General features: G+C 42.9%; 2 protein-coding genes across 5 annotated transcripts; both read left to right on the top strand.

The window, feature by feature from the left end:
* Window positions 1-378: 378 nt before the first annotated feature.
* On the top strand, window positions 379-2,805 carry iyd (iodotyrosine deiodinase). The gene is made up of 5 exons (XM_084030633.1): window positions 379-633; window positions 1,501-1,698; window positions 1,796-1,955; window positions 2,107-2,263; window positions 2,444-2,805. Exons 1-5 carry the CDS (start codon window positions 435-437, stop codon window positions 2,624-2,626), a joined length of 897 nt encoding a protein of 298 aa, XP_083886759.1. The 5' UTR covers window positions 379-434; the 3' UTR covers window positions 2,627-2,805.
* Window positions 2,806-3,204: 399 nt separating this feature from the next.
* Window positions 3,205-15,895, top strand: sec63 (SEC63 homolog, protein translocation regulator). Of its 4 annotated transcripts, none has more exons than XM_084030950.1 (20): window positions 3,205-3,455; window positions 4,391-4,490; window positions 6,747-6,861; window positions 7,083-7,195; window positions 7,408-7,469; window positions 7,918-7,976; window positions 8,092-8,142; window positions 8,263-8,371; window positions 8,730-8,824; window positions 8,975-9,107; window positions 9,356-9,448; window positions 9,535-9,680; window positions 9,763-9,910; window positions 10,299-10,381; window positions 10,581-10,649; window positions 10,798-10,950; window positions 11,076-11,258; window positions 11,415-11,615; window positions 12,760-12,864; window positions 13,642-15,895. In XM_084030950.1, the coding sequence occupies exons 1-20, from the start codon at window positions 3,332-3,334 to the stop codon at window positions 13,777-13,779; spliced, it is 2,280 nt and encodes a 759-aa protein (XP_083887076.1). In that variant the 5' UTR covers window positions 3,205-3,331; the 3' UTR covers window positions 13,780-15,895. The 4 variants fall into 4 exon arrangements, with proteins under 4 accessions (XP_083887076.1, XP_083887078.1, XP_083887075.1 ...); XM_084030952.1 differs by having other exon boundaries at window positions 10,798-10,954; window positions 11,098-11,258; XM_084030949.1 differs by having other exon boundaries at window positions 10,795-10,950.
* The last annotated feature ends 2,205 nt before the right edge of the window (window positions 15,896-18,100 follow it).

The following is an 18,100-nucleotide window of genomic DNA, read 5'->3' as shown; positions in this document are numbered from 1 at the left end:
ACGAAAGAACCTTTAAAAAAACAGTTCTGCTTGTAGCCGACCTGACTTCAGATGTGCATATAATGCAATCACTCCAAGCAATTAGCATCCCTCACCAATGCAGAATCTAGAAAAACAAATGCCTTTAATAATTAATTTTAATACTATTTAATTGTACATTTTAATAATTAAAATCATGCTTTTAGACATATATTTAAAAAGGAACATACCACATCAAGCCAACAAAGGGTGCTCTCAGCTGCTCTCACTCAGGTGAAATCAATGGAATTTGAAAATCCCAGGTGACCTTTCTGCTCCTTTTATGGACTCTGGCCCTCTGCCTGGGTCCTATACTCCTGTTCCTCCCCTCCAAATTGCTAACAGCAGTGTTTCATAACATCAGGTCAGCACTCGGCCGAGTACCTGTGGCCTCGTCTCTCTCCTGTCCTGCAGTCATGGCTCTCCTGTCCGTCCTCACTCCTGTCCTGGCGGTGGTTCTGTGCTTGGTGATAGGCTTCATGCTGGTGAGGTCACACCAAACTGAGGCCACCTCGACCCCCCCAGGAAAAACTGAAGGGTCATCTAAAGCAGACTTTAGACCGTGGGTGGACCAGGATTTACGAGATGATACGGAAATCACTGCAAAAGAGGACGGTAAGGGGTCAACAGATTATTATTTTTCATTCTAATCCTAAACAGGGATATATTCGTTCAACGCTGGGTTAATCAACTATGGGAAATGGCCTGTAGCATGTGTGGACTTAATACAGAGAGTGACCTTTTCTCCATTTCTATTAGGAAAAGTAAAGACTGCACACAATGAATATGTTAGTACTTTTACATGTTTGTATGTGCTTTTCAAAAAAAGTTTACATTTTATTAAACAGGCCTGTAACAGACAGTATTCCTGCATTAGCAGACACCACCAGCGGTGGACAGTAAACACATACTCCACTACATTTATTTGATTATTTAAATGTGCATAATCAGATGAACGATACAGACATAATTAACAAACAAATTATGATGTGGATATTACATTCAAACTGTATTCCTTTGGGAAATTCACACAAGCTACTCAGCCATATATAAATTAATTAAAAACGATCCCCTTTAACAGCTGCAACATTAAAGTGATGCATACATTAATACATCTATCACTTTAATCCAGTAATATAATATGCATTATTTTGAAGTGGGCCCTTCTGCATAATGAGTATTTTCACTTTTAGTACTTTTAAATCATTTTGAGGCATTATTTTACGAATGCAGATTCTTTCTTTTTTGTATTACTTGTGACAGATTTTCTTCTAATATTACTGAGAAATAATGTTTACTTCATCCACTGGACATCATTGCCATTTGATTAGACTGCACTAAATAAACAACCCTATAACCCACTGGGCAAAATAACAAAATGTATTATTGGAGTGCATTATGCTCCCATATGATGCATATTTCCAAATATGTTTGTGATTAATGAAAGATGTTTTTTGCAATTTTGTTCTCTTATCCTTTTAGAGGATGGTGATTGGGTGGACAGCAATGATGAGGAAGACGTCCTTCATGTACCCTACTCATCATCACGTTACCCCGAGGAGACGATGCTGGAGAGATCCAAGGATTTCTACACTCTGATGAACCAGCGGAGGAGCGTCCGATTCTTCAGCCCAGAGCCGGTCCCACGAGAAGTTATCAATAATGTCATCCGCAGTGCAGGCGAGTGCAAAAAAATAATAATAAAAAAGATGACCTAGGGCAGCTAAAGTTTGGGTATTTCTAATTATTTTCTGACCCCTCGCCTTCATGTGGACAGGTACCGCACCCAGTGGAGCGCACACGGAGCCCTGGAGGTTCATTGTGGTGTCAGACCCAGAGGTTAAGCACCAGATCAGACTGATAGTGGAAGAAGAGGAGGAGATGAACTACCGCCACAGGATGGGGGACAAGTGGGTCCACGATTTGTCCAAAATAAAGTGAGCACCCATACTTTTCTCCACACTCGCACCACATCATACAAACTACACTGACAGCATACACGATGATTATCAGTCATTGCAGACCTACAACTTCTAATAACACACGACGTCATCCCCTTTTTGTCTCATAACTTCCTTCCTCGTGCAGGACAAACTGGATCAAGGAGTACTTGGATGTTGCTCCATATCTAATCCTCGTCTTCAAACAGATCTATGGAATTCTACCAGACAACACTAAAAAAACACATTACTACAACGAAATCAGTGTCTCCATATCTTGCGGACTCTTGTTGGCTGGATTACAGGTAAAAAATAACATCCCCCCCTTTGAAATATAGATCAGCCAATCCCTGTCTAGTAAAACAGAGTTAAGAGTTTATATAGAACTATCGATTTTCTGGAAAATGCATTTTAGGAAAACTTTGAATTTACATGTCTGATAAAGTGGCTGAATATCTGCTCTTTCTGTCCATTTTGCTAATCAGAACGTGGGTCTTGTCACCGTCACATCGACGCCTCTAAACTGCGGCCCCAAGCTCAGGCTCCTCCTCAAACGGCCAGCCAATGAGAAGCTGCTGATGTTGCTTCCTGTAGGTTATCCTGCTTCTGACGCCACAGTGCCTGACTTGAAACGCAAGCCTCTGGATGACATCATAGTGCACATATAATAGAATTGGTTTATAGAGAAGATATTTTAGATTTTTTTTCCTCAACTTATTTGCCTGCACCCAAAATAAAAAAAATCAGCAAAACAAACCACGTGATTAGAAATTATTTAATTGTGTTTGGAGTATTGTAAACAAGGTTAAGCGATCGTAAGCTATGTATAGAATATAAACAGGGATAAAGCACCCTTGCAACTGTTCATGAGTGTACTCAAAAGGTGCACAATCAAAAATGATGACATCAATTTCCTTCCTGACATTGAACTTTAATATGCTATTACTTTTATTTTGAAGGTAAAATATACTGTTCAAATCTGCTTTATCCAATGAACAGCCAATTGGGTTGGATGTTTTTGTTAATATATTTGACAGGCCATTTATTAATCTTAATCAATAAAATGGTTTACAGAAACGGGTACATATTGTGTCTTTACCCGAGCTCAATAATCCACTCACACGCAGTTCGGCTGTAGTACCTGCACTGCTACCACTAGGAGTCAGTAGCGCCCGGGGAAAGCGCCGAATCATCCAGCGAAGAAGAAGAAAGGCAACATTGCGCAGGCGTACACCACGTACACCGATGATCAGAGCTGTCTGTCTTGGCTCGATGCTAGCTGGCTAGCTAACGGTCTGTCAAGTCGCACACATTGGGCAAGAAGAGGGAAGCGCAGCGGTGGAGAAGAAGGGCGACTCGAGCGCCGCTACGAAATGGCCGGGCAACAGTTCCAGTACGACGACAGCGGCAACACCTTTTTCTATTTCCTCACGTCCTTCGTCGGACTTATTGTGATTCCGGCTACATATTACATCTGGCCCCGGGATCAGAATGCTGGTAAGGCCCCGACGTCTGGCTCGGTGCTAACTGAGCTAACTCATTACCACAGCTAGTGCAACGAGAAGTGTTCAGCCGGCAGCGTGCCTTGTCACGTTAAAGCCCCGCTAATTGGCGAGTCTTCTAATCTGGCTGGTTTTCTACCGGCGTGGCGGAGGCAGTACGAGCTAACCCGACGTGACATTAGCTTGTAAATATGAGTTAGCAGACGTTGCAAAGATGATGCCCACGGTCTCTTTCACTGTTCAGAGTTTAGCACAAAGTCAGCCAGTGTAAACAGTTACCCACCAGCTTTACCTCTAACTATCCCACTGGTTATCCATTTAATCTCAACGTCACGTATGTAACGTTGGTTTTTCTTCGGTCTGTAATAATTAAAGCTAAGTGCTGGCTAGCTGAGCTAAAGCGTCAACACCAAAAGCCAACGTCACCGTCGCAGGTTTTTCCAACAAGTTTGCCTTTGTGACTTTATTGACCTTACCCCGCTGTATCCTTATCTTGGTGCGGATATCTGTTTGTCAACAACGGAGCATATCTAACATGGGTTATGTAAGGTATGCTAGCAAACTTTACTCAGCCGGTCTACTGGGAATAGTCGAATGACACCATAGATTGGAGTTTAAGGCGTTGCTACCAGGTATATCACAAATATGTTGATTTAAGACTAATTATTGTATTGTAACTTAGGTTGCCCTTGTATCATTTATTAACCAACACCATGGCATGAATACATAGGAAATAAATACACATAAATTAGCTTGTATCAGGAGGAATGCCTGCATCCACTGTACTTTTATGTTTTCAGTGAAAATATCAGGCACCCCTGATTTAGATTAATTTCAAGCAGCAGTAATCCTGCCCAGATTACTGTGGCATTATTGGCATTGATTGTGACTGTTTGGGCGGTAATAATGAATCAATGATCTCTCTTTCAGAACAACTCCGTCTCAAGAGCCTGAGGAGGGTCCATGGCAGGTGTCTGTGGTATCGGCTGAGGCTGATGAAGTCACAGCAGAGCATCGTCCCGACACTGAAGTGAGTCCAATGATTCAGGATTTTAATTTTTTGTATGTGGAAATAAATATGTACACGGATTAAAGGGGAGGTCTAATTCTTATGCTCTTCTCATTGAAAGTTGACCCAAGACGACTTGAGTTTGTTTTATTTCAAATTATTCACACTTGGTAGTTATTTATGGAATGATGTTGCGTTACACCTAATGGGTAGAGTTATATTTAAATGTTTTGTTGATGATTGGTCATAACTTGCCTGGTATTACAGGTTTGTTTCCTTAGTTGTTCGCTCCCTTCTCATCTGTTGTTTGGGCGGGTGATGTCCGAAATGTTTGCACATAGAAAGCCTTACATCTCTGGAGCTGTTCCCAATAGCTTACAGGTTAATTCAGTCTGTTTCCAGTTTGACAGAGATGTTGTCATTGCTGTGCAAATATGACGCAAAGGCCACGCTATCTGTCGCATAGGCAGCATGAGTGGAAACGCTTGTATTTGGGTAATGTTCGGAACAAGTTTGACTTTTCACGCGTAAACATCTTGTGTGTTGGCGTGTGTTGGTGTAAACCATCCGGTTGTAGCGATCTTAAACATTTCCCCCCATCATTAATCTGTTTTCTCACTGTTGTTTATTCCATATATGTGTGTGTGTGTGTTAGTGGAAAGATTGGGTGTTCAAGTGCGTTTCACGTCTCGCTCATTTGCCTCCTCCCTCATAGTATTTCTGGCCGAGTGTCTTCTCTTTGTTCTGTCTCCCCAGCTGCCTATTTTTGTCTTCATACTTCCACCATCCACTTCTGTTCTGTCACTAGACCTACATCCTGTTTTTGCTCTTAAAATTCATCAGTTATTTTTTTTGCATAGATGAAAATTGGAAATAATGCTGGTGGTAGCATTTGGCATGCTTATTAGGCAGAATAATTCAGCCATTCTCCCTTAAACTCAGTATCTGTTTCCTTTTCACAACAGTATCATAATGATGGTGTTTATTATAGGATTCCATCATGTGTTTTTCTCTTTGAGCCTCCCAGACAACTCGGGGCAGTGAACGGTTGTCATGGCAACAGATGCTGCAGAGTAGGCCATAGGGTTTTGCCATTGTCATGGAAACAAGTTCAACTTCCATGCATAACAACAACAACATGTCAGAGCCTGTCCTGCCCTTTTGCTTGTGTGCGGTGTATTCTATATCTATATCTATATCTATATCTATACTGTTTCCAATACGGTTCATAGTTTTAAATCCTGAAAGCTAGATGGCTTTGCACATTAGTTGTGCACTAGGGGTGTAACGGTACACAAAAATCTCGGTTCGGTACGTACCTCGGTTTTGAGGTCACGGTTCGGTTCATTTTCGGTACAGTAAGAAAACAAAATGCAAAATATAAATGTGCTAGTTGTTTATTACTTTTGTGCTTTTAACAGTAGGAACATGCACTGGAGCTAGAATGCTGCTCAAAAATATAAATACAAGTATTTAAAATATTTATTTAAAAAATAAAAATAAATAAAAATAACAGACTGTTTCTTTAAAAAAATGTCTCCATCTGATGTGCAAAATTGAACAGTTGCAACACTAAATAGTTTCAAGTTGTTGCTCAGATTAAATAACATGAATAAGGCTCAGACTGTTTTTTTAAAAACAAATCTTTTCTCCACCTGATGGTGCAAAATTGAACAGGGCAGGGAGAGGCTGTTTAAATGCGGTGGGGAGCTGTGTTTGCACTAACGTTACGCTCGTCTTTCTCCTCGTTGTAGCGATGTTCACGTGGGGGTGGTGCCGTTTCAAATACGTCAACAGGTTTGACGTGTTGCCAGAAACATACCCGACCTCACATGAACAATGTCGGCAAACTGCTTTGCCGAAGTGTTCCCAAACGGGAGACCTTAATGTCGCGGGAGGGTCCTCCAACTCTGGCTTGTTGCCAACGCTAGCGGCATTAGCCATGACGTCCGCTACTACTGCTGTTTATTGTGTCGCGGTGTGCGCAACTGCGCATGTGCGGCTGCAGCACGCTCCACAAATGCGGTCCTCTACTTAATATGTCCGTATGGAAACTCGTTCGGGACGCCTCCGTTCCGAACCGAGCACCCTGTACCGAAACGGTTCAATACAAATACATGTACCGTTACACCCCTATTGTGCACACAACCCTTCTAATCACTGCAGGTTGCAGTGTCAAAGTGCCTTGTAAAAATGAGACGAGCCTGATGTTGTCTCCGGGGAGCACAGATGTTTTTGTCTGACATATTTTTCCTGTTTGTGTGTTGCCATTTTCAGAAAAGCAGCCTTGCTATTTGGCTGGGCTGTGTTCCTGCTGCTAGCCTACAAAGTGTCGAAGCTGGACAGAGAGTACCAGGAGTATAATCCATACGAAGTCCTCAATTTGGACCCGGTAAACACGCACACAAAATATGAAGTCTGCTTTATTCCACAGAGCCTCTGAAGTCCCCAAAGACACATTTGATCTTGTGTGCAAATATATAAGACCGATAACAAGATAAAACACAAGATAAAAATATCATCTCTCTTTTGAGTCTCTTTAGCATTGTCGGTTTTTCATTCTATCTGTTACTCACACTATCTGTGGTGGGGTCATTGCAATTCTGTCTCCAGGGTGCATCGCTGTCGGAAATCAAGAAGCAATACCGTGTGCTGTCACTCAAGTTCCATCCTGACAAAGGTGGTGATGAGGCCACGTTCATGAGAATCGCCAAAGCTTATGCTGCGTAAGTACTGTACTACGACTGTAGTTTGTGGTTCTCGTGCCAACACGAGAGCTATGTACGGTTAAGTAGTTACTGGGTTGTGTCACTAGATTAAAAGGAGAGAAGAGATGTGAGGTAGTTTAGAAGCTGCAGTAGAGCTCTTTTATCAATAGACACTTCAATCAATTGAAAGTGTAGAATTTTGATTTTTTTTTATGTTTCCCCTTCCACAGTCTAACGAATGAACAGTCGCGACAGAACTGGGAAACATATGGTAATCCAGATGGTCCAGGAGGTGAGTGAAGCTTCCCTAAAATCCCAGACATTTGTGTTTTTTCTGTATTGCCATGCCTTCTATGTTTGATGCAGGTGAGTCAGCCTCTTGTGGTCACCAATGTGTTAAGCAATGGAAGATGAACTGAAACGGTACAGCCCATTCATTCCAGTAGGAGTAGTAGTAGTAGTAGTAGTCTTCCACTTTCACACACTACCGTGGGTGTACCAAATGTTCTTTCGCTGGGCTCCAATTTTTGCTATTAAGAGACATTCTCCAACAGAAATGTTCATAGTTTCATAATGCCAATTATGACTCTCATGGTGTCAGGTGGTGTGCAATTCCAGAGTTGTCCATAGTGCGGAAGTTGCCACCCAGCACAGTGCTGTTACAAGGGGGGTGGAGGGTTTACAGCAATAGCATTTTTTTTCCCATTTTGGTTCATTGCCTCTTATGCCTCCCTTTCTAGCGACCAGCTTTGGTATCGCCCTGCCTGCCTGGATTGTGGACCAGAAGAACTCAATGCTGGTATATATCTTTTGATTGTGTCAATGTATTTTTAATTGAAAACCCACATCGATTTGTTTGAAATGTTTAGTATTATACTAGCAGCGAGTGTATTATATTTTGCTTTCTTCTGTAGGTGCTTTTGGTATATGGACTAGCCTTCATGGTCATCCTTCCTGTTGTTGTGGTAAGTCCTGATCATTTCCTGTGCTAGAGATTATATAAAATACTTGCCCTCTCTTTTTCTTGAATTCTGTATTTCTCACCATATCTTTCCATTGTTTTTTTTTTCTATTCCATATCGTAGGGCACATGGTGGTACCGCTCCATCCGATACAGCGGAGACCAAATCCTCATTAACACCACCCAGCTCTTCATGCATTTCATGTACAAGACGCCCAACATGAACATGAAGCGTGAGTGATTTATAAATTGTAATTTGAACTAAAGATTGCAATTTTTCTTGCCCAATTCCGATTGGGTTTTTTTTAAGTCTGGCCTGTCGATTCTGATATTCTCCAATAACTATAATTTTGAGGAAAAACAATCATTTTCCGTAACTGTTCTTTACGGGAGAAAAACTATCATCCGACACACGCGTGTAAACTTGACCAGAAAAACACTGGATCTGTGAGACTGATCCATCATTCCATCTGTATTATAATAAATTAATATTGTTTCTCTGCAAAACATCAGTGAGACAAGCTTGACTTCCGACTAACAAAACAAGTTTATGAGTCTAGTCATCTAATTCTGATTTCCTCTGCCTACCAGGGTTAGCCATGGTGCTGACGGCAGCGTTTGAGTTCGACCCTCGAAGCAATAAAGAAGCAACCATACGACCAGAAGACAACATCGAAGTGCCACAGGTAATAACGTACATGATGTGTGAGAACAACATCACCAGGCTTGCAGACATTTGTGTCAGAGGGAAGAATTCAAAGGAAAGAACTTTAAATTGGACAGATTAATCTCAAGAGTGTGCATCAGAAAAACGACTCCTCCTGTCTGTCTTGCAGTTGATCCGTGAGTTGGGGAATATCAACGTGAAAAAGAAGGAGCCTCCATTCTGCTATCCTTACAGTTTGAAGGCCAGGGTCTTAGTGCTTGCTCACCTGGCACGCATGGACGTATCAGAGGAGTTGGAAGAAGGTAGGACACTAAAATCATTCTACTGAAATTTCATCACTGATTTGTTGTTCACAATGTAGCATTACCAGGAATCGGCGACTAGAAAGCATGAATGGCAACCTCCCGATGACATATTTTTAATGATCGGTCATAAAACTTTGAGCACAATGATTGTAAACTGTAATTAATCCGCTGTTTTATCATGAAAGACTTCTCATAAAATATGAGGATGGACACGAACGTGGTATATGTGTGTGTTTGGTTTCCAGACCAGAGGTTTGTGGTGAGGAAGAGTCCAGCTCTCCTCCAGGAGATGATCAACGTGGGCTGTCAGCTTACCATGATGGCCAACAGCAGAGGAGGTATTTACAGACACACACACACACACACACGTTCAATTTATTATTATTTATCACAAGCCTCAACCCATCTTCTTCTTCCACGCTAGGTTTCCATGCTCCTCGACTGGTAACCATAGAGAACTGTATGAAGTTGACCCAAATGATAGTGCAAGGTCTGCAGGAGTCCAAGTCACCACTTTTGCAGCTGCCCCACTTTGAGGAGGAGCACCTCCGCTACTGCATCTCTAAGAAGGTAAATGCTGAGCGTCTGTACATGCGTATATACGTTTATTGGGAGAAATGGTTCAACGTGTAATCGGCCCTCTCGTCTCCAGTATAAAGTCCGGAGCCTCCAGGACCTGGTGAGTCTCAAGGACTCCGACAGACGCAGCATGCTTCGTTTCTTGGGGGAGGAGAAGTACGATGAGGTCATGGCTGTGCTGGGCAGCTTCCCTCACATCACCATGGACACCAAACTGCAGGGTCAGTCCCGCAATACTCACATAGAAACACACTATGCACATTAGCCGACCTTTGACACATCTGCAGGCTTAACCATCTTAGTTTTTTTAACTGAAAATACTATATAGGGTCTTTTGAGCAATGCTTTCAAAGTAACTGATTAAAAACAGTAGTGAAATAATGGGTGGCATGCATGAGCATTTGTACAGTTTTTTTGGAAATGAGTCAGAAAAACTCTTGCATGCAGTCTGGGGGAAAAAAACTGTCACAGTCTAACTTCCTTAAACTGCTAAGATTTTAAAATAATTACCACAAATGCATTGTGGAGCTACACAGACCTTGCACTCGTCTTAGTCAAACCTTTTGGATATTAAAAGTTATAGTCCGTTCTCTCACTGTGTGTTTGCAGTCCTTGATGATGAAGACAGCAATAACATCACAGCAGGCTCTATCGTCACAGTAACCGTCACCTTAACCAGAAAACGGATGTCGGTAAGGACTTCTTGTATTTGGTTAAACCCTGATATTATCCTACACATTAATGAGTTCCTACAAAGCAACATTTGGGAATACATTTTTTATTTAATTTTTTTATATTGATGCACTTCCTTGGATGACCACTGGAGTGTACTGTCGACTGTATACATTGTTGAAAAGCTTGAAGTGACTGTATCCTGTGTACTTTGTGTAGGAGGTGTTTGAAAAGGAACAGGAGTCAACACCTTGTTTAACAGAGGAGGCTGCCACTACAGAGGAAGCAGTAAGCACGACACACACACACACACACACACACACACACACACACACACATTCAGACAGCATATTCACTCTGGGTCAGATTTTGCCATTATTAAATGCTTAAAGAAATTGTGTCACCTTTTTTTTCTTCTTCTCTGTGTGTAAAGCAGGGAGACGCAAGTAAAACCAAAACAAAAGTGTGGCAGAACAAGAGTAAAGCGACTAAAAAGACAGCCAAGTCCAAGAAGAAAAAATTAACCAAGAAGAAGGCCACTCCTGCACCTGCTAAAACCAAGCAGGCCAATGGCAACGTGGCCGGAACGGTACGTGTGCAGGCTGAATTTAAGCTGCTTTGGGTGTTATACTGTATTCATTTATCGCATGATTTTATAAAAACAAACTATGCAGCATACGTCATGAATTCTCGTTATCGATTTGGATGTCACAGGAAGTCGTGGCGGCGGCAGCAGCAGCAGCAACAACAGTGAAGGAGGAAGAGGAGGACGTATCAGACAAGGGCAGCGAATCGGACGAGGGCGAAGCCACCAAGGACTCTCCCAGCGAGAGAGACGAAGACAGCGACAAACAAAGCGACACGGAGGTGGACGAGATGGCTGGCGACGACGAAGAGGTCAGAAAACTTTACATAATCATCAAAATAATCCACCGTATTGTCCTGAACATGAAATGACCTAGATATCCCAATCAAGCTAATGAACTGTAAAAGGAAACACTGCTTGTACCTGTACCCAACCTGGTCCTCCGCTCTTCTGCACCCACGCATCAGGAGTGGGAGGCGTTGCAGCAGAGCATCCAGCGGCGAGAGCGGGCCCTGCTGGAGACCAAGTCAAAGGTGACGCACCCCGTCTATAGCATCTACTTCCCCGAGGAGAAGCATGAGTGGTGGTGGCTCTACATCGCCGACCGCCGAGATCAGACCCTCGTCTCCATGCCCTACCACGTCTGCACGCTAAAAGACACAGAAGAGGTGAGTGTGTGTGTTTTATACGGGGGAATATAGCGTTTTTAGGAGTCATGCGTATACCTGTACGGTATGACACAGTATGTTTTAATGTATCTTATATATACTGTCCATGGTGACATTTTTAAGTGGCTTGTCATCCCAAAAAATGGAGCAAAGCAATCTGTTTTATCATCAATCATTCATTGATTATTAATGTAAATTAATTTGCATCCAGTAATTTAAAGTCATGGTTATGTGTGTGTTATTTTGAAATACATCAAGCCTGTATTGTGGCTTATGGTATAATCCGTCTGAAGTAGAACAGTCTTAATAAGTTAGCGTGTGTGTGTGTTCACGTTTCTTGTTTCCCGTACCCCCTCACACATACTGTTGCTAGGCAACCCAAGCCGTTATTTCCTCAGAGGAGGACGTGTGTTTGTTTTACACCTCTGATCCTGGCGTTCTCCAGCAACAATAAGGATTGACAGCCAGGTAAAAGCTTAATGGGGGTCTGTGTAAGTCTGCATGACCAGCTGTCACCGCTCTGAAGGAATGTAATGGGCGAGCGGCGTCCCACCCATGCATAATGGTTCACTGTCTAGCAATCAATTAGTCTGTCACCTCAACGACTCCTTCTGTTGCTCGTGGTGTGCGGTTGTTTATGTGCTGCGTGTTAGACAGACCTGTTTTTTTTTTTTGGGTGGGCAGTAAATCGCTGCTGCATTCTCGGCTCATTCTCCGCTCGTCCAATGAATAATAATTAGCCTCATTGTACAGATAATTAGAGGTTTGGCATATGTGATTGCACCACATGGTAATCATAGCCTGAGGTAATGCTGGTCTTAATATTTACAGTTGGACCCCCGTCGTCATGTCAAATCTGTGTTATTTATTAAGTTGGCCTCGGATGACTTTAAAATCTGTGCAGCGAAGGCAAACCTCCTCAACCCTCTCTTGATAGCCATGTTGTTTCTTCATGTGGTCGCTATTTTATTTTGACAGTAGCGGTAAGAGTCCAGGTGAAATGCTTTACGGTTAACGCTGTATTTCATGCAGTGTGCAATCATGCTCTCAGTCATTGCACCTTGAGTGCTCCTGTGATTAGATTTGACAGATGTCTGTTTGGATATGTGTGCGTGTGTGTGTGTGTGTGTGTGTTGTCCCCCAGGTGGAGCTGAAGTTTCCAGCCCCTTCCAAAACGGGCAATTACCAATATTCCGTCATCCTTCGTTCTGATTCCTACCTGGGACTGGACCAGATCAAACCACTCAAGGTGAACCGAAAGCTCTCTTTCTCTCTCTCTCTCTCTCTCTCTCTCTCTCTCTCTCTCTCTCTCTCTCTCTCTCTGTCTCTCTGTCTGTGTGTGTGCATGCATGATTGCTTGGAGGAAGTCGGCTGAGACAATAGACTCACTCGCCACAGCCAAAACCAGCACCAGCAGCTCGTTGAACAATGGTGTTAATTGCTGCCAAGGAGTTGGGCTTTATGGGATCTGTTACGAGCCTAACAGAGCTTGAATTGTAATTGCTCTAACACCTGATAGACATTAAGATGGCTGCGCTTTATGTGTGCTGTTGAGTTTCAGACATAATGAGAATTCATCTTAACCCTTTCAGAACACAATTCAGAACTTAAATGATGTGCATTTCCACCAATTATATCATGATATTTTCATTTTTTTTATTATTATTTTCTCTTTTTCCAATCACATGCACTGCAGTTCCAGACATGTTAATGTCAATCGCTAGATGGCAGCAAAGCCAGATTTTTTTTTTTTTCGGGCCTCGCTCGTCCCTCTTTTTTAAAATCAAAATAGTTAGGGGCTTTTACACCTAATTGGTTTGGTTCTTGGTTGGACTTTTTTGTCCTTTTCTACCCGGTCGTTTATTATTCATAAAATGAGGTTGAGTTGCAGTCTGGACCGGTGTTGTAGTACTCGTCTTGGTCGGGATACAGTAGCGTATGCCGTATGACTTCACGCCACAGCTGTAAATTGTCAAAACGTAGAAGTTCCACGCGCTAAAACCTTGTCACCTTGTGCTCATCCCAGCTGGAGGTCCACGAGGCTAAGGCCATGCTGGACAACCACCCGCAGTGGGACATCCCCGACACGGAGGAGGAGGACGAGGAGCAGGAGGACAGCGACGGCATTGAGGAGAGCGAGGACGACGACGAGGACAACGACTGAATGCGGTTACACGCCCACATGCACACACGCTGAGTCCCCCCCTCCCCCCACTCCCGATGGACAGGCCACCCACTCCTGACCCCCCCTCCCCCACCCCACCACAGCACCCAAGAGCAGCAAAGGAGGAGCAGCATAGCTGTGCCCCGCCACACGCACCAGACACACAGAGCAGCACCGGGACGGTTTATAATCAGACCTCCTCCTTCTACTCCATTTTTTTCGTCACACGGACCGTGATCCCCCCCCCCCCCCACCGCCACCACCGTTTCTCCTCTTTTCTACAGAGACTTGTTCATTCACTTTCCGTTACTTATAGCGGAAGAGAATTCTGTGAATACTTACCCAGACCCGCGTGTGTGAGTGGGTTTGCACATGAGTGTGAGTGGATGGTGTGTGTGTGTGTTTGTAACCTTATATGTGTTTGTACAGGTATGAAAGATTGACACACTGTGGACTGGAGGACCTATTACCTGGGCTCTTTTCTCGAGGGGCAGAGGGGGGGGGGGGGGGGGGGGGGGATGTATAACAGCTAATTCAGTTTGCAAAATTAACAACAAGAATAACACATGACCTCTGTATGGATTCAGGACATTGCTCTCGCTCCTAATTTTAAAAATCACTCAACACAGATGTTTTTTCACACCAATGATACTTTCTATTGTACCCTTAAAACTGCAGAAGTGTGAGCTTTAGCCCTCGTCGGGGATCACATCAACCATTGGGACGTTTCCTCCTTTCATGGCATGGGGGGCGTCTCGTCAGTTTTTTTTGTCATTTAATTTGTTCGCTGTCAAACCAGCCAGTCACTTTGTGTGTACTTGTGCTCACTGTATGTTTAAGGAGATGTCGGCAGATAGACACCGACCTCCAGTCAGTTCCGTTCATGATGCCTGTTCTGCCCCTGCGATCCACATCATAGGTGTTTTTTTCCTGAAACGATGACGAAAGCAGGTGGATCTTGAAATGAATCGACCTCAACTGTAACGGGGGAAATGGGAAAACTTGCAGTGTTAAGATTTGTTTCAATAATTGAGTACTTTTAGTGTCCATACACTACATACAAGTTATGAATTTTCAATCTTTTTAAGGGGCTCAGATACTGATATATATATAAATATATATGTAGACATACATGTGGCTTTTCAGAGAAGTGACTTCCTTTCTCTTCATCCTTTCCTTTCCTATCCTTTTCCAATTGTAGCACATTCCAGTGTATACTCATTGTCCGAAAAAGGCCTTATGAATCCAACTGAAATACCACAACATTCAAGTCCCTGGGTGCTTTGCACCAGCGGTTCTTGGTAGATCAGAAACAGTTTTTTTTTGTGTTTTGTAACAGTGTTTTTTTCTTTTTCTTCTTCTTTCGGGTTAGTTAGTATCTTCATAGTAACCTATAGCTGCTCAGTTTTGGAATACATATCACTGATTTTGCCACGACAAAGCCTCTTAATAAGTGCGGCCGTCTGTGACATGTGACCGGCCGGAGTATGAGCTCCCTGACACGCTCATGATCTGAAAAGGGTCGAACGAAATCCTGTTGACGGTAACTTTTAGTGTACGACGAAGAATACTCTGTCCAGCACCTTGTATCTTTAGTCATGAAAGCAGACCCAACTCCGTTTTTTTGCAATTAAAACCATTTTAGGAGTTTATTTTTTCCCCTCCATATCTCCTTCAAGGATGTTTGTTTTTCGGGTTAACCAAGAAAACAAAATCATAATTATTATTTTTTAATAACAAATGTAACACATTGTCTTGTTTTGTTCCGATCTAACCGCGGTTTTCACATCTCAAGTATAGAAAAAGAACGAAAACCAGAGCTTTCCCTGTGTCGCTCCGGTGGGTTCCTGCTGAATGTCTATGACTTGTTTAAAAGAAATGACTAATCTTTCACCACGAATATCCGCACTCAACATTTTTTTTTATTATCCAGTGTGTTCTGTTACAGTGGGAGAGATCAAGGTAACATCTGTGGGCGCTCTCTCCGGACACCACATACACTCACGCTCACCATACTCTAATTGCGTTCAAAGCAGGTAATATTGTACTCTGAGTATTTATCGCTCTGCAATAGAATGTAGCATCAGTGATTCACGCTGTGTGGGGGGGGGAAAAAGAAGAAAACACTGCAGTGAGGTTAAATACGACACCATCTCTCCCATGGCAGACCTTGTCCAGGCGACTGGCCAGCGGGCCGCCGGAGTTTGGACAAACTACCCAATGACTATCTATCTGCCACTTTTGTTTACAAAGGAACTGTCATTGTAAATGGAAAAAATATATTATTTGTATTTAAAATCATTTCAAATAAAATCTTTTAAATGAGATGCCTTTCCAACATTTTATTATCTTGGTAAATTAATTATTAACCTCCACATTATCAACTAGGTGGCTCCTGCTGTGTTGCTGTCTTTTAATTTTACTTCATTATGGTCAGGTTGTGCTCATTTCTGTCTTGTTGGTGAGTAGTAGTGAGTAGTTTGTTCTTCTAGTAGATTGTGGGGACTTCCTGTCAGTAAGTTAAGCAAATTTGGTGTTGGTTTCTCAAGCTAGCATCATGAATGGGTGAATACCCTGCATATTGTGTATCTGTTTCACTCTATTTGCTTGAAATTACATTGTGGTGTGTCTAACCTCTCCTGAAACTTTTTTTTATATATATAAACAGAATTTTAAACAGTTTACACACCGCAATGTAATATCAAGCAAATAGAGTGAATACAAATAACAATAAATGGTTAATTATTTTTTACTCAAACATATTCTAGGTTCTCAAAAGGGGGCTGAACCTCTTCAGTGTGAGTGCTCCTCGTTTATTTACCGAGCTGTCTCTCAGTCTGAACCAGGGCAGGTAAATGAGCTGCAGCTTTAAAGCCACACATAGCGGGAATTCAGCCGGTCAACCGTTCACTCACACGTCCCCCCCCCCCGGCAGCGTGCAGCCTCGAGGCCGACACAACTCCCGCCCAACGCCCCCGGGCAGCGGTGGAAAGGACGAACTGCGGCTCCTGCTTCCCGCCCCGCAGACTCCAGACCAGCCCGCGGTGCTCGCTCGTTTTCCCTGCCCCGACTGCAGAGGAGGAACCCGGGCTGACCCAGAGTTCCCCCGGTGTTCCCGCCGGTGCGCGCTGGAGGCATGGATTCCCGCCATCGAACCGACGCATCGAGATAGGTAATGAACCGTAGACACCGTCACTCTCATCATAACGTGTGTATGATTGTTGCACACGGCACACCTCTGTATAAAATGAGTTGTCAAAAAAAATAAAAAAAATGGGGGTGGGACAATTTAAGGGGGGTGTGTCTAGTGATCCTTGTCGCCGGAAGGTCGTATCGACTTGGTACAGTTGGAAAGTTTTTTTTTTAACTTGAAACTTTGAATGTGAAATTGATGAACTATAAGAAATAACTTTGTTCATGAAGCTGTTAAACGAAACGAAAGTTTTCTCCATCCCAATGTTTGTGAGCTTTTCCCGCTCGCACCCATAAAGCTTGTGCCCGCAAACGTTAATTGAAACGGCGAAAAAAACGACCAAGTTGCTAATCCTGTTTTGCCGATAACTTTGTTTGTTCAATCCCCACGTTGTCCTCTATTTTTACCTTTTAATTTAACTCCTCAGGGCTTCCCCCTGGAAACCCTGTGGTTTAATGTCACAATTTGTGGGGAAGGTCTGTGAAGTCTAAAGTCCACTCTGCTGTCTTCTAGTTTCAGATGGTGCTGAATCTGGTGACTTTAATTGCTTATTCTCCTAATGAAGTACTGTTGTCTTGTAAAAACAAATTGCGGGGTAGCCTACAGTTGTTGCTGTTATGGCACAAACCACAAGGACATTGCACATTTTGTTTTGGGCCTCCGTCCCCCCTTTTGAAAGGCAAAATTGGTGAAAGCTTTTTCATAAAGAAAAGACGGTCAGCTCTGAATTGCAGAGGTCAGTATATAAGGTGGGACATAATCGGTCCTTTCACAGTGACTGTATAAAATGAACTAAAGGAGCTTCAGGAGTGTTGTGCAGATGAAGGTCATGTTGCAAGTACACTCTCATAAACAGCTGCACCACTCAAATTTAGGAGGATTTACTTGTTTTTGTCCAAAATTCCAACTCGAATAAGGAGCATCATCTTCATTCTGGCAGACGGGGGGGACATTTTGTCAGATGTGACTCATTTAGAGCAGAAATAAGTATTCAATTAATCAATTAGTCCATCGACAGTTGGAAATAAATCATTCAAATCGCCTTTTTTAAACAAAAAACTCCATAAATTCACCGCTTGCGGCTTCTCAAATGGGAGGATTTGTTGTTTTTTCATCAATGATTATAAA

The sequence above is a fragment of the Eutrigla gurnardus genome, assembly GCF_963514095.1.
Source record: "Eutrigla gurnardus genome assembly, chromosome: 16".
NCBI classification, from domain to species: Eukaryota; Metazoa; Chordata; class Actinopteri; order Perciformes; family Triglidae; genus Eutrigla; species Eutrigla gurnardus.
This window is presented reverse-complemented; position numbering and strand designations above follow the sequence as displayed.

Excerpts from the sequence above, each read along its gene's own strand:
- iyd (XM_084030633.1), top strand. The coding sequence starts at position 435 with ATGGCTCTCCTGTCCGTCCTCACTCCTGTCCTGGCGGTGGTTCTGTGC. Across the intron at positions 634-1,500 it reads AATCACTGCAAAAGAGGACG|AGGATGGTGATTGGGTGGAC; the intron begins GTAAGGGGTCAA and ends TTATCCTTTTAG. Across the intron at positions 2,264-2,443 it reads TCTTGTTGGCTGGATTACAG|AACGTGGGTCTTGTCACCGT; the intron begins GTAAAAAATAAC and ends TTTGCTAATCAG.
- sec63 (XM_084030949.1), top strand. The coding sequence starts at position 3,332 with ATGGCCGGGCAACAGTTCCAGTACGACGACAGCGGCAACACCTTTTTC. Across the intron at positions 7,196-7,407 it reads ATCGCCAAAGCTTATGCTGC|TCTAACGAATGAACAGTCGC; the intron begins GTAAGTACTGTA and ends CCCCTTCCACAG. Across the intron at positions 9,449-9,534 it reads GATGGCCAACAGCAGAGGAG|GTTTCCATGCTCCTCGACTG; the intron begins GTATTTACAGAC and ends CTTCCACGCTAG.